This window comes from Globicephala melas, chromosome 4 (genome assembly GCF_963455315.2).
Source record: "Globicephala melas chromosome 4, mGloMel1.2, whole genome shotgun sequence".
Taxonomy (NCBI): Eukaryota; Metazoa; Chordata; class Mammalia; order Artiodactyla; family Delphinidae; genus Globicephala; species Globicephala melas.
Genome location: NC_083317.1, coordinates 58294333 through 58315311, shown reverse-complemented (window position 1 = coordinate 58315311; position 20979 = coordinate 58294333). Strand labels below are relative to the sequence as shown.

The window sequence follows — 20979 nt, the reverse complement described above, 5'->3', positions numbered from 1 at the left end:
TTCTGGAGAGGATACAATGGCAAAGAGGAGAGTCCAAGCAAGGCCTAGAAGGTTAGAAGTGTCCAGAAATCAATAGGAAATCATTAAAGAAAAACCACTTGATCCCCTGGGTGGTGACAGTGGAAACTGGCTCAAACTTCTGTTTACTGAGTGCCTATAAATATTATAATTTTTTCAACAACTTTTTAAAAGGGTCTATGTATCTGAGATTTAAAAAAGAAATGAATGAGATATGGCAACATGGTCTACCAGCAACATTAAACTTGTAAACCATAAATGCCAACCAGGTGTCATGCTAAAAATATGCACAGGGTACTCAGGTACATTTATATCTGGAGGAAGAGGGTAGGAAATTAGAGAAAATATTTATGAATGGGATGACTTTAAGTCTCAAAAGAGACTTAGGTGTTTTAAAAACTTAGGTGTTTGCCTAGTGAATGGGATGAGGCAGGAGGGATTGGGAACGTTGCTAGCAAAGGCAGCTTATGTAAGAAGGTGAACATGTTCTAATATCAACAAAGCATAGGGTTAAAGGGAAGAGACACAGAAATAAAGCTGGAATGTCAGACAGTCTCCAGATTACCAAGTAGAGTGCTTGCAAATGTCCATGGTTAAATTTTCAGGAATTTTGAAAGCCAGTTGTTAAACTCAGCCGCTGTAACCACTTAAATTATGTAAGCTTACACTTAAATATGTTATATTAAAAGCAAAGGTTAAATACTCAAAACGGATCACTTCCTAATTTATTTTGCTACATTTTACTATTACTTATGTTTTCGAGGATATTTATGCTTATTGTCTCTATATGGGGTATATACTATGTAACAGTCTGGTACTGGCCATGTCTTCCCAGCTTCCTTTTATTCAGTGACGTCCCAGTGGTAGCTTTAAACCAGCTATGACAAGAGTATAGCTGGCTGTTGGCAAATGCTGCAAATCGGGGCTCCCCTCCCCACCCAGCTAGTTGTTGAATATTTACTGGCCTTGCCACTGGGCTTATGTATCACGCAAATGAGCTTGAGTGTTTTCATAGAGAAAAAGAGCCATCAGATCTGATTTAGGTGCAGGAAAAGGAGAGGGTCAGAATGACTCAAGGGTTTGATTTGTATAACAGGGGTCATGGTTGCACCAATTATTGTAAGGGGACCATAAGCGGGGAGGTACATTAAGGGGGAAGATAATAGCGTTTGGACTTACTGCATTTGGGAGGGCCACCACAATCCATCCCGGTCATTCAGTTTTATGCATCTGGAGCTAAAGAGAAAAATCTGGAATGAAGGAAAGTACTTGAATCATCTGCGTGCAGATAGCAGTTAAAACCAGGAACCTGCGTGAAGTTGCTCAAGGTGAATAAGTAAGTTGCATGAGAAGAGTGCCAAGGTCAGAACAGAAGGGAGTATTAACAATACAAAGTGCGTAAGGAGATGGTGTGGCATGGTCAGGGACACCTGGGGTTAGAGTGTCAGAACGAAGCTCCTGATCTCAATGGTCCTTTGGGAGAGGGAGGTTGGCATATAAACGGAGAATTTCCATGTAGTAAGCTCTATCAAAAAGGCCTCAGCGGAGTGCTGTTCGTGAGAGAGCAGAGAGGACCCATCGTCAAAATTCTTGGACACAGAGATGAGGATGAGGTAGGAAAGGCTTCAGTGAGAAGCTGAGATTTGAGCTTCTTTTCAAGTAGAAGTTTATCTGTCAGTAAAAATCTGAAAGTTCAAGAAAATAGAGAGGACAGTTTCTTCAAAAGACAAATTTTGTTTAAAAAAATTACCTACATTTTTCTAGGTATGTTCTCTAAATGTACCAAAACATCATATTTTTTCATTAAACCAAGTTATGCATATTACATGATTGTGTTTCTAAACTAAAAAGTGACTTTAGGTCTGTAATGAAACGGGATCTTAAAAAGTTATATTGGGACTTCCCTGGGGGCGCAGTGGTTAGGAATCCGCCTCCCGATGCAGGGGACACAGGTTCGATCCCTGGTCCCCGTAGATCCCACATGCTGCAGAGCAACTAAGCCTGTGCGCCACAACTACTGAGCCTACGCTCTAGAGCCCGTGCTCCGCAACAAAAGAAGCCACCGCAATGAGAAGACTGCGCACCGCAACGAAGAGTAGCCCCTGCTCGCCGCAACTAGCGAGAAAGCCCGCGCGCAGCAGCAGAGACCCAAAACTGTCAAAAATAAATAAATAAATACATTTACATTAAAAAGACAAGTTGGAAAATCTTACTGGTTCTTTCCTTTAAAAAAAAAAAAAGGTATATATAAATTCCACCGATCTTCTTTCTTCCTTCAGAAAATGAGTTCCTTAGTTGTTTGTTTTTTTAACAGTTTAAAATGTAATGAAAAGTCGACATATCCCCTTTGGGCACTGCCTTGGGAATGGTTATGTCGCAAGTAATGTTCTCTTTGCTCTGTATCTCTGTGCTTTATAAAATTCAGCCTTGCCCAAAGCTCCTTTCCTTCTCTCCTCCTCACAGACCTTTCTATTGGCTGCTCAGAGAACAGCCTACCGTGTAGATATGTGTCTGGAAGTACCTGTAACCTCAACAGATGCTGCAAAAGCAAATGTATTCTGTGGTCTCATTAGCCTTCCTCTCCATTGGCATTGACCTTATCCCCTTCCATTGCATGCACTGAGATTGTTTAGAGGGGTCATGTCGCTGCTTTTAAATCAGTGCAGGGGTTCCAGAGGATAGGCACTGAGGGCCTGCTGGCTGTTCAAGCATTTACCATGTTACTGAATACAAGGCATGGAGTGGTTTTAGAAAAAAAAAAAAAAGAGCTTTGGGAGAAAAATAGAAAAGCACACTAAAGGAATTAACAATGTACTAGAATACACTAAATCCCACTGCTTCAAACTCATTTGGTATTTATGATGCTAACCTCTGCAAAGCTAGATTAAATTTTAAGACAGCTTTTCATGTCTTTAGATAGTCAAGTTTCCTCCCCCTCCCTTTTCCTAGCCATTGATGGATACCATACAGCTAACATTCCAATTTGGGATCTTGAGGTTAGGAAGTTCCAATCCAGTTCAGTTTCAGAAGACCTACTCACTTCCTTGCCTCCACTTTCCTTCCCAAAGCCCCAAGAATTGTGCCCTCCAATTTCTCACTGGACTGTGTTTTGTGCATATAAAAATACAAGTGAAATGGTAGTGACTCCTACGTGTCATTGTTCTAGACGTGTTGTGCTTAACCCTTACACTTTATTAAATAGGTTTATATTATGACATTTTACAGATGAGGAAACCTCAGGGAGGTTAAGTAAATGGCTCAGTCACAGGGCTAGTAAATGGTGAGCCAGGACTTAAACCCAAGCTCTGAAGTCTGTCTTTAACCACTATATGTACTGCCTCTACAGAAATACTATGTATCTCCAATCATATTTATCACATTTTATTATAATTATGTTTAACCCTAGAAAGCTCTAAAGGGCAGGGCCCTTTCCTCATCTTTCTAATCCTCATGCCTAGCAGTGTCTGGGCAGCTTAGGCCCCGGAAGAGGCACCCTGCCATCCTCTAATAACCCATTCTAGCATCAGGCAGTGTGGCACACTGAAGGTTCGTGTATTTTTGGTTTGTAAATGATTTTTGTTTGGTATGAAAGATATCTCCTAGATTATATTGTATTGCCCTGTAGGGTATTAATCTGCTTTGTATCTGTGTCGGGGTCCCCAAGACCACCCCCAGGTTTGACAATTTTTTAGGAGGACTCACAGCTATGATTTATTACAGTGAAAAGATACAAAGCAAAATCAGGAAAGGAAAAAGGCACACAAAGTGAAGTCTGGGGAAACTAGGCATGAGCTTCTAAGAATCCTCTCCTAGTACAGTCACATAAGTTGAGCTTAATTCCCCCAGCAAGGCATTGTGACAGCACATGTGAAATGTCCACCAGGGAAGCTTGTCAGAGACTCAGTGCCCAGTGTTTATTGGGAGCTGGACACTTGGGCAGTCTCTGCTTGGCACCTACCAAAATTCCAGACTCATAGGAGAGCATTTGTCCAGTACAAACCACATTGTTTGTACAGACAATTTAGGCACAGTGAGCCACTTTGATCAGTTCTGGAATTGTTGCAGGAAGGCAGACCCCTTGCAGGGCCCGAGAGTGGGCTCTTGACTGACACTCGGAAATGAATTGTCCGAGGAGACACACGTGCTGAAAAAGCAAGAGACTTTACTGGAAAGGGACACCCAGGTGGAGAGCAGCAGGGTAAGGGAACCCAGGAGGACTGCTCTGCCACGTGGCTCGCAGTCATAGGTTTTTTTGCGGTACGCGGGCCTCTCACTGTTGTGGCCTCTCCTGTTGCGGAGCACAGGCTCTGGACGCGCAGGCTCAGCGGCCATGGCTCATGGGCCCAGCCGCTCCACGGCATGTGGGATCTTCCTGGACCGGGGCACGAACCCGTGTCCCCTGCATCGGCAGGCGGACTCTCAACCTCTGCGCCACCAGGGAAGCCCCATAGGTTTTACTGTGATGGGATTAGTTTCCAGGTTGCCTCTGGCCAATCATTCTGACTCAGGGTCCTTCCTGGTGGCACATGCACCTCTCTGCCAAGATGGATTTCAGCGTGAGGGTTTCTGGGAGGCAGGCAGGACATATCACCTCCTCCCTCCTCCTTTCGGCCCATCCCAAATTTTCCTGGTTAGTTTTCGGTGGCAGCACCTTGTTCTTTATTGGGACCTCCTGTTGTGAGACAACTCAGGCAAGTGGTTATCATTGTGTCTGGCCAAGGCTGGCGGTTTTGATCAACAGTTCCCTGACAGACTGCTGGGACACTCCTAAAATCCAAGTTCCCAGATGCTAGCCAAGGGCGAACTTTGTAAGCAGGTCTCTCTGAGGAGAAGCAGTCATCTGCTATGTTAACTCTTTTCAGCACAGGAATTTTATCCCAACATTCTTCAAAACCTATAAATGTTTCTTCAATTGTCCTTTGAACCAGGTTTACCATTTGCTGGTTCTCTTACTAATGAGTTAAAGAAATTTTTGACACATGCAAGCTAAATAAAGTCCAGTCAAACTTAAAAGCTAAAAGATACCAATTCAATATCAAGGTTGATTACTGCACAAGCTTATTTTAGTTATTAAAAAAAGAACTTTGGGGCTTCCCTGGTGGCACAGTGGTTGGGAGTCCGCCTGCCGATGCAGGGGACATGGGTTCGTGCCCCGGTCCAGGAAGATCCCACATGCCGCGGAGCGGCTGGGCCCGTGGGCCATGGCCGCTGAGCCTGCGCGTCCAGAGCCTGTGCTCCGCAACGGGAGAGGCCACAACAGTGAGAGGCTCGCGTACCGCAAAAAAAAAAAAAAAACTTTGTATTTCCCTTTCATATTTTCTTACTATCTCTACATTTTAGAAAGCCCTCTGATTTAGATGGCAATCACTTGGCTATTTGTACTTAAGCCACATATTAATAAAACAGGAATGTTTCTGCAGGTAGGTGGTAATATAGATTCATTTCTTCTTTGGAATATGAAATCTGAATATGAAAATATTACATCATTGCTTAGGATGAAATTCCCCCAGTTAACTACAAGACATATACGCCAAAATTTAAAGTGATATATATCCTTTATATATCTGTAAAGTTTTGAGCCCTTAAAAAAGAATAACCTTGATTTTAAGTTCAAATATAACATGCAGAATATAATATATAAAGTAATAGCTTTATTTTGAACTTTATTATGCTTCAGTCATTTCTCTAGTCATTTTAGATTTATTTCAATAAACATTTTCCTATATCTTGTAAACTGCATTTTAAAATCAGAAATAATTTTGCAAATCTCCATATACAATGATACCAAACAAAAAACAAAAAAATCAAGTTTTATTAGCAATTCTGGCACAGTTAACATAAGCATTAGAAGGTAAACATCTCTTGAATAAAAAAATAGGAAATATTTTAATGAAAAAAATCAAGGATTGAAGGAAGGAGAACATTTTTCAAACAGCAGCTGGCACTTTCTTCACAATCTGAATCACTTGTGCAAATACACCATTAAATACTCACATGATATCTACAAAGTAGAGATAAGAGAAACAAACCTTCTAAATATCAGGGTCCTTCATCTGTTATCCAGCTTCCATCTTCTGGATCCATTACTTTACATTCCAACTAAAACTGTGATTCTAGTTAACTACAGTTGAAAGCTTATCAATTAAGTCATCAATAGTGTAAACCAGCAGTTGAATGTCTGCTTTTTCCTTCATTCGGTGATCACTATTCTTTCGGAGGATGACATCTACATCTGTGCTGACTACTCGGTCAGCAACCTGCATGGACGTATGCCATGGTACAATGTCATCCTTCATGCCGTGGAGCAATCTTATAGGGCAGTTCACAGGAATAGGACTATGTAACAAGCAGTAGCGCTCTGCTTCTTTAATGACACTGTACTGAACGCGATAAAATCCTTCTTCACTGTATTTTGATGGCATGGACCACACACCTTTCATCTCTATTTCCTTTCTTACCTATTGGGAAAAATGAGGAAAACAAAAGTATTTATGCAACATTAACACATACAATAGTCTTAATTCAAGAAAAGCAGTCTTTGAAGAAGGGGAAAACAGATAAAAATATAACGATGATAATTATCAGTAATTAACTACTATGTGCGAGGAGCTGTGACAAGTATTTTCCACATAGTATCTCATATGATCCTGATACTATCTGTTCTTATTTCATTTTTACAAAAGAGGATATTAAAGTTAGAGTAATACATATGTTTAAAGTTGAAAGGTAGTTAACTGCTGTAACTAGGATTCAAACAGATTTAACTAACTTTAACGTGTAATATCTTAAAAATCAGGTATTGCTTCATTCCAACTTGAAAGGGAAAATGAAGGGGAGAAAAGTACAATAATTTCTTGGAATCAGTACAGGTGGCATTCATATTACATAAAACCAAATCTTGGGAATAAAAATTGTTTACATTTAAAAATCATGAAACTAAAAGTGCATATACGAGAAGTTAGTAAAATGGGGATGGGGTGGGAGAAGGAGAAGAAGAAAGCATAGTGCTAAAAAAGAAAAGTAAGACAGTGGTTATTCTGGGGCAACCATACACACCCAATTTTACCCTGAATATTAAAAAAATGTAGTTTTTGCCTTTTAGAGTTCTATGGAATGAGAAAAAATTTGTTTGTTGTTGTGGATGACAAAGAAGTCTTCCAAATACTTCCTGAAAACTGAGCATGGTATCATTTCTACCCTTAAAATAAAACGCTGGGTATTCTTTGATTCTTGAAGAATTTCTATTTTTTACATTATAATTTGTCTTAAACAATTTTTCTAGTTAAAGTAACATATACTCATTATAGAAACGTGGAAAATATAAAAAGCATAAAAAGGGACTTCCCTGGTGGTGCAGTGGTTAAGAATCCGCCTGCCAATGCAGGGGACACGGGTTCAAGCCCTGGTCCAGGAAGATCTCACATGCCGTGGAGTAACTAATCCCGTGTGCCACAACTACTGAGCCTATGCTCTAGAGCCCATGAGCCACAACTACTGAGCCCTCGTGCCACAACTACTGAAGCCCACATGCCTAGAGCCTGTGCTCCGCAACAAGAGAAGCCATGGCAATGAGAAGCACACACGCTGCAAGAAGAGTAGCCCCCACTCGCCTTAACTAGAGAAAGCTCACACGAGACCCAACGCAGCCAAAAATAAATTAAATAAATAAAAAACAAAACAGGGCTTCCTTGGTGGCGCAGTGGTTAAGAATCTGCCTGCCAGTTCAGGAGACACCGGTTTGAGCCCTGGTCTGGGAAGATCCCACGTGCCACGGAGCAACTAAGCCCGTGCGCCCTAGAGCCCGTGCTCCGCAATGAGAAGCCACAACAATGAGAAGCCTACGCACTGCAGGGAAGAGCAGACCCCGTTCGCCGCAACTAGAGAAAGCCGGTACACAGCAATGAAGACCCAACGCAGCCAAAAATAAATAAATAAATAAATTTATTAAAAACAAAACCAAAAAACTCTACCTTTTTTTAAAAAAAAAAAAGCATAAAAATAAATAAATCACCATAATCCTATTTCATGGATATAACAACCATTATTATTCTGGCTTATTTCCTTCCAGTATTTTTCTATATGTGTTTGGTTTTTATATATACAATATGTAAAACACTTAGCTATTACAATTCATATACAGTTTTCAGCGCTGGTTTATTTATTCAATATATATATTTCTGGGTTTTAAAAGATTCTATTAAAAGTTTTTAAAGGCTGCATAATTGTCCACTATAATGCATCTAAGATAATTAACTTGACCATTCCCACGCTGCTGAATACTTCCATGAACATCTTTGAACATAAAGGTTTATATGCATATAATAAATTCTTTGGAAAGATTATCACAACTTGAACTAGTAAATCAAGATGTAAATAGCTTTAAGCCTCTTGCAACCATATAATATGAAGGGCATTTCTGTCTAGAAAAACAGATGGACATCTTATCAAAAATAAAGAAAAATATAAGGAAAGAAAAGCTACATACAACATATTTCAAAAATTTTGTATTTAAATTTTCAATGAAAACATTATGATTTTTCCACATTTAAAATTGTTGACTTATTACAAAGAGGCAAAAATGAATTTAAACAGTAAAATATGTATGATATAATCTGTGTACTTAGGAATTTTAATGTCTTTTATAAAATTCCAAAAAGATTTGATTCAGTGTAAAAGCTGTATATCTGAAACCTAGACTTCTAAATATCTATATCCAAATGATTTAAAATTAGTGGAAGCCTAAAAAAACTATAAAATATATGAACCTATATTATTATCATGGGGTACTTTGCATTAAAGCAACATATGAATCAAATATTTAAAGTAAAAATGATATTCTGTTACCTTCAAGCTACTCATGACTGTTCCTGAATTGGTAATTTCAGTAATAAGAACTTAGTCTCATTGATTATTAGATGAAGTGGGAACTATGTTAATTACTGAGACATAATTAATAATAGTTGTATTTTAAGCATCATTGCCCACCCCAACTAGCTCTGTTATCTGCTATTGAGTTGAATGAATATTGTCCATTTGAAGAACAAACTTAACAAAATCTTATATGTCCCAAAGCCTCAGAAAGTACAGAAATAGCAAAAACAGTATTAATCAGAGAAAATGTACAATATACATAATTTCTACACCAAGAAGAAACTAACAAGGCAATGTGGCTGTGAAGCTTAGACTCCAACAGCTGTGCAACCTGCCTGACGCCCTCTACTGTCCAAAGAAGCAGACAATGATTAGAGTTAGTTAAGAGGTAAGTCAAGTTCCTACATAATGAGTAATGCTGGGTCTTAACATTCCCAGGGCTAAAGAAGACAGTAAAAACCTCCACCTCCATTCCCTTGACACTGCTAGTACTGGCTGTCTATGTGGAGAAGAAGAGATAGTGGTCCTAGTGTCTCTGCTCTTTCTTTACACATGCTTTTAAGTTAATAAGGGTCAACACGTTTCTGTTTAAGGATTTTTGCTGGTCTGATTTAGGATTAGCAAAGATGTACCCTGATTTGCAGGCTATAGATCTTCTCAGTCACTTACAGGGTATCTACCATATCTTCCCTCTGAGTGACGGATACACACACATAAAAATAAATGTACACAGATCTTGTCATTTACCAATAACCTCCCAAAATTGTTTAATCAATTCTTTTCCAGTAGGCCATCTTCTTGAAATAATTTCCTATCATGAGAAGCACTGCATGACTGAGTTAGAGAACAGAGTAAGGGGTCCAAGGTTTACATGCAGAAGGATACAATGGTAGGAAAAATTAGCAGCATGAGGACATGGAGCAACCATGTATAAGAAACAATCAAGAAAGTGAAAACAATTCAGAAATAGGAGGTAAGTGCAAAGAAGATCAGCTTTGTAATTTCAGCTCTGATAGGAAATCATATGAAGAACCTGACTATGCAGACAATGCCATTCTTAAGGAAATGGAAAGAACAATGTGAACTAAGAATAAACAGAACAGAGAGTACATGGCACTGAATTCAATGCCGAACTTGAGGCAAATTCAATGACATTCTACCATTCAACACCACACAGGCTTTTTTTCTTCTTTTGCTTTTCCTCCCCCTCCTGCTCCCCCACTCTGTAGAGCAGTGGTTCTCACACTTCCCCTGCGGGCTTGGTTAAAACAGATTACTGGGCCCCACTCCCAGTTTCTGATTCAGCTGGTCTTGGTGAAGCTCAAGAATATCCATTTCTACAAGTTCTCAGGTGATGCTGTTGCTGCTGGCCTCGGGCCTGCACTTTCTGAACCACTGCTCCGGACTGTTTTTCTTTCTGCTAGGGTCTTAGTCCCACAAGTGAAATTTAGAGCCCTAGGAAACATATGCCCAAGGAGAACTTAATTGATTGCAAAACAAAAAAACAACATACACAAAAATAAACAACTATTACCCACCATTTTTTTTATCCTTGCAGACAACTGAAGTGCTTAAACGTATGTCCAATAATAAAGTATAATTAACGAATTCCCTTCCCAATTATTCCAGAAACCTTATTTCTATCATGAGTTACTGAAGAACATGCTAATGGTGAAAAGCACCTTCTTTTTTTAAAGGTGAGAATTAGGAGTAGAAAAAGAATGCTAACTTAGTATCTAGGCCAGGAATGGCAAGTCTCATCTCCTGTGTATGACTGACAGTGTGTGCCCAGATAACTCTTCTGAGAGAGGATCTGAGGCTTTCAGGCTAAAAAAAAAAATAGTTTCATAATTGATTAGCCGTCTTAACATGGTCATAGAATAGGTACTATTTCCCAGAAGCCACAAAATAAGACTAAGAGTTCCAAAAAGAGATCACGATGTATAATTCAAATAAACAAATGTGGTTAATAAAATGTTGCTAAAACAAGAAATTTAAAGTGTGATTTCATTCATGTGGCTCAAATATTTGGCAAAATGATTTGAAGTGACTGTGAAAAAAAGAAAACCTTAAACAGGAGACCAAATAGTTAAAGAAGGCAAAGAAATGGTATACAAAAAGGCAGTTAAGACAAAATTTGGGCCAGTGTAACAAGTCAAAGGACAGATGACACATGAACAAAATTCAAAGAGGGAGCAAAATGACAGGAGGGATACACGGAGGTTGCCTGGGACTTACCTCAACAGGAAGCTGATTAAACTGTGTCACTAGGCTATCCACAGCTGTCGCTACACCAATAAGAGCAACAACCTTTTGTGGCCGTGCGATTGCAGCATGAAGCATAAGCCATCCACCGAGGCTAGATCCAACTAGTATCTAAAAATAAAAACATGTAGTTTTAAAGAGGAATTTCTTTTTCTTTTCTGTAAGGCAGTGAATAATTTCATAGAATGTATATACTTTCTTTCTCTATATTCATTGGCTCCCAGACTTTTAATATTTGGCACAAAGTAAAATTAAGATTATGATTACATTTTGTTAAAGTATTAGGTTTATAATAGAGAATAAACTAGACAAAATTTGTAAAATGAAAAGTAAAATGCTACCTTCGTTTTATGAGAAAGTGAAAATAATAGAACTGATTGATTTGATATTGAAATATAAAAATGGATTGTTAAGACATTTAAAATATTAAATAAATTTTCACATCTAAAGAAACAGCTCAAATGTCATGAGGTTGCAGTCAACAATTATCATCATATTTAACAAAAATAGTCACCTGTGGTCCTTCAGCTAAGTCATCAATTATAGAAAGAACATCTTTTCTCCATTTTCCCACTGTGCATTCTTCTAAGTTACCATCTGAATTTCCAACTCCTGAGTAATCAAACCTGGAAAAAGAGAAAACATATCTGTATTTAGATATCTATGTATTTGCTTCTCTAATTTTTAAGGAAGACAGCACATTAATCATTATTACAATGTCTAAAATATATTAAAGTAAAACTGTGAAGTCAATATGTATTTCAGCAAATCCTACTGTCTTAACCTTCAAAGATCTCTCATAGCCACTTACTTTCTCACCTCCTCCACTGCTGCCAGCCTGGTCCAAATCACTATCCTCTCTTGACTGAACTAATGCAAGTCTCCTAGTAGATCTCCATTTTCATTTTTCACCCTCAAAGTCTATTCCCCACACAGTAGTCAGTGATCCTTTTAAAACAAAAATCATGTCTTGGACAAACCTTCCAAAGGCTTTGTATAATCTTCAAATAAAATCCAAAGTCCTTACCATCCTCTAGCCCCTAACTACCTCTCTGATCTCATTGCTTACTGTTCTCTCTCCCTCCCAGTTGTATCCTTACTTTCCTTTTTGAAGTTAATGGAATATAGCACCCACATTCCTGCCTCAGGAGTTTTACAACAGCTTCTCCTTCCATGTGGACTACTCTACTCCAGATATCCACTCAGATTGCTCCCTCACTTCATTTAGGCCTTTGGCTCAAATGTTACATCTCCGTAAGTCTTCTCTGACCATTCAACCTAAAGTTGTGCTTCTTTCATCATTCTCTAGCTCCTTACCCTGCTTTATTCTCTTTATAGCAAATATTGCTACCTGACAATATACATATTTGATTATTGGTTTGTGGTCTATCTCCCACACTAGAATGGAAGCTCCATATGGGCAGATTGTTTTGTTCACACTGCTTTCCCAGTGCCTAGATCAGTCCCTTGCACATGGTAAGTGCTAAGTGTTAAGTGTTATGTTTACTCAATTAGTAGAAGGAAAAGAGAAGTCCAGAATCAAATTCATCATCACTAGCTCCTCCTCTTGTTTTTCTTTCCTTCCAACTTCCTAGTTCCCCAGGCTCAGAGTCTGTTTGATCTGTGAACTTTACCTCTCCTTCAAGGTCTCAATTCAATAAATCATGAAGTATCATACCACTCCTGCAGACTGCCCTAAACCCTAGTCATACTGAACTACTCCCAATTCCTGGATAAGCCCTTTCCTAACTTTGAGACTTTGCATGCTGTTCCACTGCCTAAAAAGCCTTCATTCCCCATTCAAACTCCTAGTCATCCTTTAAGTCATGTCACCTCCTTTGAGGAACTTTCTTTGACAGAATGTGTCGTTTAGTAGTAGTAGGTCGCTTTCTTTGTACCCAATTAACACTTTTTTTTTTTTTTTTTTTATGTGGTACGCGGGCCTCTCACTGTTGTGGCCTCTCCCGTTGTGGAGCACAGGCTCTGGATACGCAGGCTCAGCGGCCACGGCTCACGGGCCCAGCCGCTCCGCGGCACGTGGGATCTTCCCGGACCGGGGCACGAACCCGTGTCCCCTGCATCGGCAGGCGGACTCTCAACCACTGCGCCACCAGGGAAGCCCCCAATTAACACTTTTCATATTGTGTGTTGTAATCAAGTTTTAAATATATGTCTCTGACTAGAATGTCAGTTCTTCAAGGGCAGACTGTTTTATTTCAAGTTTGTTTTTCCGCAGGGTATAGAACACTGCCTGCCCTGTACTATCCTCACTCTCTCATTTTTTCTCACATGCACCCCTTTCTCCTCAGTTTGGTAAGACTGGTGTCTTGGTGCAGGTCTTTCTCATCTTAAACCTCCCCTATCACAGCAGCCTCCTCATTGTGTCATTCTTTCTCCAAATGGACCTACTTTATACTGTCAGGTTTTGTCTGACACATTGTATTGATATGACATTAATTTCAATGCCTTCCTGTGATATATAACATAAAAATTTAGTGCTTTAGCCTGTTTTTAAAGAACGTATTTTAGTCATCTCAGATTGACCTTTTATTTCTTCTGATGAAACTACTGCTTTAGTCAAACTGATCAACTTGCTGCTCCTAAAAAAGACTACGTTTTCTGTCTCTGTTTTACGCTTCACCCATTTCCTTCAAGTGGAATATCTTCTCCCATCACCTTCATTACTAATATCCCCTCTCAGAGCTTAGTCCAAATGAAATTTTGCTGGAAAGACTTCCCAGACAAGCTGAAAAAAAAAAAAAAAAAACTCTACCTAATGAAACTTGGATAGAATTCACTTTTATTAGTCACAATCATTTTATTATATCCTGCTCTACAAGACAGCTTATGTATTTGTGTCTCATCATTCCTATGAGACTGTAAAGATCCTAGAGGGGAAATACCATCATCTTGTTTTTGTTTCTGCATTCTCCACAGTGGCTAGCATGTGAACCTCACACACTGAGTACTATAATACATATTAAATGAATAGAAGTAGAACGTAAAAGTATAAAGAACTATTTTATTTAAATTTAAAGTATTCAGTATTTTTCTGATTCTTAAAATCTGGTGAAAACTATTAAATCCTAATGTTTTTCGTGTACTTGAAGAATATATATGTGATATATAGTGTATACTCATTTTCTTAGAGATAAGGGATTAAAAAGTGATGGAGGGACTTCCCTGGTGGTGCAGTGATTGGGAGTCCGCCTGCCAATGCAGGGTACACGGGTTCAATCCCTGATCCGGGAAGATCCCACATGGCACAGAGCAACTAAGCCCACGTGCCACAACTGCTGAGCCTGCACTCTAGAGCCCACGAGCCACAACTACTGAGCCCGCATGCCACAACTACTGAAGCCCGTGCACCTAGAGCCCATGCTCCACAAGAGAAAACACCACAATGAGAAGCCTGCCAATCGCAACAAGGAGTGGCCCCTGCTCGCTGCAACTAGAGAGCCCGTGTGCAACAACGAGGACCCAATGCAGCCACAAATAAATAAATAAAATAAAATTTAAAAATAAGTAAATAAAGGTGATGGAGAAAGAAATTAAAATTAGGTATGAAGTGAAGTGGTTTTGGATCCTAGGGAAATAGCGTAACAAGGCAGCTACTGAAGTCTAAATCACGGTTATTATTTCTCCTAAATCCAGGGGATATAGAAGACAGATCAGGGAGAAGAGGGGAGAAAGACACCAACTAATTCTCCTCTAGCCCCCTCCGTGGGCAATCACACATCTCTACTTGCTGTATTTTGTTTACAGTTGCCTTCCAACTACATGGTGAAAATGCAAAACAGATGTAGAGGGCCTTCAAAAAGGAAAATATAAACATTCAGTGATACTAATAGGTGACAATATAGTTCATTCTTGCTGAACCCTAACCAAGTGACAAAGATAATTAAAAAACATTCAGCAGTTTAAAACTTTTAAACATAGTAATGCAATTCTGTCTTAGCAGCCCCAATACTCTGGAACATATTCCCAAATCTAAAATTTTAAATTTTATTAGAAATAATTATGAGAGAAGACCAGCCCTAAAACCATGTGTTTCTGAGCTCCGACTCACTCTTATTTTAGGCATGGTGGCAGGATATTAAAAAACCATTTACACAGAACCGTATGTACTATTCCTTGTGTAATATACAGAACTAACCATTTCCTCATTCAAGATCTAAGTTTCACAGACAAAATCACAACAAAAGTAAACTGAGAAATTGGGAGTATAAATAGAAGATAAAATCTCTTATAACAAGTTAAAATGCAATCAGTAGCTAATAGTGATTAGATTGAAATGAAGTTTGATGAAAGCAAATAAAAAGGAACCTGATCAAATTAAAAATTGTAATGAAGGGCTATACTTTATAAAGTTTTATAAAGATACACTTAGGCTACATTTTAATACAGTATCACATAATTGTCTGTATACATTATAATTTCATTCTCATTACTTAATATACCTTTAAAAAGAAAATTTATTTCATATGCATCCAAAATGCAGAAAACCCCCTTATATGTCCTGTAGGGAGCTAGGAACTGGTTATAGCTCTCATAGTCTCAATTTAAATTCAAGAACTGATAAAATGGGGATTTCTTGAGTCAAATTCTTTTGGGGACAAAGAAGGAGAATGGTGGCAAGTTTTCTGATATCATCATGTTTTGCTCAGGGTAGTCCTCCCCTTCCTGGATAGCTCTTCCTTCTTACCCAAATCCTAACTATTTTTCAGTGTTCCTTTATAAAGTTTTTTCTATCTACTTCGACTCCTAGTTTTCTCTCACCCTATACAATTTAGTATCCGGCTCTTTGACATAATCACATTTTGATGAATATTTCTGTCTAATTTCCCATATGTATTTTATCTTGCATTTCCCCACCCTGATTAAAAGATCCTTACAGGCAACGACCATGTTTTATAATTCTTTGTATATTTCACAGCACCAGTATAGTGCTAGAAAGTCTACCTGTAAAAAATACTCCAGAGTTCTGATCATGAAAATGAAATAATTCAGTTAATTTGATAACAGGAATAAGACAAAATTCATACAATTGACATAATTTTTGCTAATATATTGAATAGATAAAAGTCTTATTTTTAATTCTAAAAGTTTAAAAATTTTTTATTTCTAATTATTTTTTATTTTATTTCTAAAAGCTGTATTTTCTAGACCTATTGAGTGAATGTTAGTGAAACTCTTCTAAAAACTAGATAAATAGATTTTTAGGTTGCTAGTGCTAGAAAAGAATTCAGAAATTATCTTTCGTCCAATCTCCTCCTTTTTATGATGAAGAAAATAGGTCCAGCATTTAACTGACTCATCTCATCAGTTATTGCTAGCATTAATTCTAGAGCCCATGTTTCCTGAATTCCAGGCCAGTGTTCTTTTTACTAAACCATACTATCTCTTCTGGCAAATCAGGCGCTAAATAAATGATTGTTATAAGTAAACAAATCTAATAACAATGTAAACACATGATTTTAGTAAAATAATTATCAGTATGAAATATTAGGAACTGTGAAATCAAGTAGTAAACAACACATCTCCTTATTTATGCTTATACATATTCAGGCTACAGAAGTGAAAGAAAAGAAACTCAGTGGAAATGCGAATTATACAATATTAATTTTACAATACTTTTAAACACATATATTATTTTAAACTACATATTTTAAAAGGAAATAAACAGTGGTCAAATAAATGTCCTTAAGTCCCCAAAGGAAAACCACAATATAATTACGAGATTACAAAAAAGCCAATTAGTATACTGGTTTGTTGTCATGTTAGAATATTGTTTCTAAAGAGCTAAGTTACCACTAGTTTTTTTCTGCCACCATTGTTGGTGTGGCACAAAGACCTTTATTTATTTATTTTTGTTTTTTGTTTTGTTTTGGCAGCGTGGCTTGTGGGATCTTAGTTCCCAGACCACGGATTGAACCTGGACCCTCAGCAGTAAGAGCTCGGAGTCCTAACCACTGGACTGACAAGGAATTTCCCACAAAGACCTATAAAAAAGGCCTTTTAAAGGCTGCACTTTACAAGAACCCTAAATCACAAGATGAAAGTTTACAGACCATTAAAATAAATGAATCTATAAAAATGCTGACATTTGTTCCAGTTGGTTAGAGCAGAAGGAATTCTCTACTGCCATAGTAAATGGTAGTAATATTTTCTCTAAAATGTGTTGTTCCTACCTTATATAGGCGTGACCTAGAGATTTGCAAAACTCCTCAATCGCCAATGCTTTTGTACCATTCATATTAGACATATAGCCAGGGATGAAGATAATTCCTGGACTTTTGCCTTTTAGCCTCTTATAAGCCAGGTTTGGAAGGTCTGGTCGACTAAGGAAAGAGATTGATGTCTTTTGTCTGCAAGCTAAACAAAATACACAAAACATAGTTTGCAAACACAGTTTTTCGAAAACCATACATATTTTTAATCTTAACTTTCTTAACTCATCAAATTGATGTCAAATACTATTTCCATTTAATAGAAAAAAATACAGATGTGAAGTATTAAAGTCACAAGTCTGTGCATGGTATCTTTTAAAATCATGTCACAATCAGTGTCTTCTCTGAGCAAGGTCCAATCAGGATTCTTCCAAAATACACAATGAGAAGGAAATTTGAAGGCAACAAAAGACAGAGACTTGTCAAAAATGTTTTTCTGTTGCTGCTATATCATCTGTCCCAAATAGTATCAATCAACATTCAGATTTACCCTACACTAGTTTTAGCCCTTTCTTGTGAGATTTGTCTTCTTTAAATTTTTTTTTAATGTTTAAGGGATTTCACATCCTCTACTTTTTAGTGGGGAGGGGGAGAAACAAGTTTGGTCTGCCCTTGGGAAGTTGTTTCAAAGGTAGAGGTGCTGTGCCCCTTTTATTACTGATTCCCTCTCCACCCATAAAATCATGGGCCATGGTAACAGCCAATCGTGATTCCATATCTGCTGAGGCAGGTTCAATGAGCAGTTTCCTTACAAGTAACCTTGAATAAGTGCATGATAATACCATTTTTGGAAAAAGATTTCTCATAGGACTCCCAATCACTGTGTTTTATTTGTTGGCCTGGTTTTCTGTGAATGGTACACACAAATCTTAGTTCAAGTACAAAGGCACAATGGGTAAACCTTACAAGATTGTTCCATTTCATTATTTTTAAAGTTCCTTCCCTACTGTAAAATCAATACTTGCTCTTAAAAAATGTAAAGACATTTTAAAAAAAAAAGTCATTTATAATCCCACTTTCTTCTTCCAAAGAAACTAGGCTTGTGTACTCCCCTTAACAGTCCTTTTTCTGGACCAACGGAATCTCTTTTTTGTTACATGAAACCTTTCTCTACTTTATTGTGGCTAATTAAAACTTCTCACTCTCTTCCATGTAAGCTAATAAAGTTTTCCTCATTTTGGATCTGAGAAGTTGATTTTTTAAAAACTGAATTGAAGCCCTTAAAGCTATCCCTTTTATATGTAATCCTGTTTCAGAGTTTCAATGTATAGTGAAATATGCCAAATTTAAAACTTTTAGTGAAAAACAAGGCTAGTAGGAGCCAGTTATGTTGGTTGACAGATTGCAGCAGCAAAAAATTTCATTTCCCATTTCCTTAGCACTCCAAACTTCCTTCATATCCTCTCTTCCATATTACTTTCCAACAGGAAATTCTCCATGAGATAATTACAATTTGTTTAATCTTGGTGAGTTATAACATTATATCCGTGAAAGATCTTCGTACTGTAAGAATTAGCGCAAAGCCTGGGGCATAAGTGTTCAATGAATGTTTACTAAACAGTAAAAGAGTATCATATTCTAGTTAATGTAATGACATACTATACTTTGCTAGAAAAACAGATATATAACAGCCTTTCGGTTGTGTACAATTAAATGTAAGTTAAACTGATAATATGCTTAAAATTTTTAACTCAAAGGGTATTTGCCATGACAATTCCCATTCCAAGCACGATGCATCTGACAGCTGTCTGGCAAGGGTGTGAACACAACAAAACAAAAAAATAAAAAGACATAATTCAGAAAGACAGACTACATATATGGGAGTTGGGAGTGGAGGTAGGGTGGGACGGAGAAGAATCAAGCACAAGGAACGGAAATATTCAGGGGCTCTAATTTTTCGTCCAAATTCTAGTTTCCTTTGTAGAGTAATGACTGCGGTTTTTACTGGGCTTCGATCATGGAAAAAAAAAAGAACAAAAAACTAGAAATTAGGCTTGATAACGGCGTTTATACTTTTCCAAAGAAAATGTTCATACTTTAAAATCGCTCAAGTCAAGGAAGGGTAGGTCTAAGCATCTTAACAGTCACGATCTGTAAACCCTTTAGAACTAGCAGAGAAGAGCAAAAGCAACTAATAATCAAACGCATTAAATGCACATCTGAATGTTTCCTAACGTTGGCGCTTAACAAAGGGGAGGCGGGCAGAGAGGATCCTTAGACTGCAGAGCGTAACGCCACCAACGGCCCGGGCTGTCCAGAATACCCCAGGGCCCGGCAGAGCTCTCCTCACAGCCTTCACCAGAATTGTCGAAAGCGCCTAGAACTGGGGTACTGAGAACCGGGGAAGGGCATTTCTGAACGGGGCGCCAAAAACGCATGGCACAGGAACTGCCGGAATCCGGGATGTTCGAAAGTACGCGTCCTACTCCAGCCTTTCGGACACTGACCTGGGAGCCACCGTGGCGCCCGCTCGGCCTTCGGTGCAAGTAACGTGCTGAGCCCACGGTGGAAGCCGAAGGAGACGGCCATCCAGCCCCACCTGCGACAAGGTACCCAAGAGGGCAGACCCACCCTCGCCATCTTCCCAACAGCCCCTGCGCCCCGCGCCGACCTACAGAGACGCACAGCGCCCAGAAACTGAGCTTGCGCATGCGCCGCCCTCTGGAAGACGCAACTTGGTAAACAGCGCCTGTCCGAGTTTCGACCCCCGGAGAGCGCACATGCGCAGAGCGTCGTCGCTCTTCCCAGCCTTTCGCTGTTGGGCTGTTCTGTCGGGGAGGTGCGGTCTGTGAGTTTGGGATGTTTTGAGCGCCCTCTGTAGGCTGCTTTCTCGGTGGGTAGATACCCCAGGACTGGAAGCGAGGAGAGTAACCCCACCCACCGTTCCTAGATAGGAAACCATCTCATCATCCCGATGACAGTACGGAGCTGAAACATAAAGTGCTAGACTTGCTGCGTTACAAGTAGTTCTCACCACCTGACAGTTTTGACCTGTACCGGAAATGGTTTGAAGATCTGACCTTAATCCTGCTTGTATAAACGCCTGGAGTGGAATCGAACTTTCGCCGCTCCTTCGCCCTTTTAAAGTTTGTTTTAGCTCTTTGTATGCCTGACTGTTGAAATACTCTGACCCCTGTCTCATACTATACGCAAAAATAAATTCCAGTAGATAAACGGTCTCAACAGAAGAATAAAACCGGAATAGTTCTGTTCACCCTGCTCCTAGAAATGATAAGAAAAAATATATAATTCCAATAAAATTGGCCAACAGCTGTGATAGGCAGTTCATATATGTAAACATGATGATCAACCTCACTAACTGAAAAATTGGAATTAAAAAAATAACCCATGCCATTTTTCCTACCCATCAGATTGGCAAAAGTTAAAAAGAACAACTATTGTTCTTTTTAACTTTTTTCCGGCAAGGAAGCTGGGCAATGGGCACTCATGTATGGTTGGTGGGAGGGTATACTGACAAACTCTTTTTGTCAAGTAACCTGACCACCTATGGCAATTTAAAATATGCATCATTTTCAATGCCCTTTGACCCAATGGCCCCAATTTGTGACTATCCTATAGAAAATACTAGTTTATA

The 20979-nt window shown here is 38.7% G+C and overlaps 1 protein-coding gene across 1 annotated transcript; it reads right to left on the bottom strand.

The window, feature by feature from the left end:
- Window positions 1-5812: 5812 nt before the first annotated feature.
- Window positions 5813-20035, bottom strand: ABHD10 (abhydrolase domain containing 10, depalmitoylase). Its single transcript, XM_030836758.2, is given in 6 exon segments — window positions 5813-6476; window positions 11128-11265; window positions 11669-11780; window positions 17346-17529; window positions 19832-20002; window positions 20005-20035. Coding segments are annotated over 6 exon segments (981 nt in total). The 3' UTR covers window positions 5813-6131.
- Between the last annotated feature and the right edge of the window lie 944 nt (window positions 20036-20979).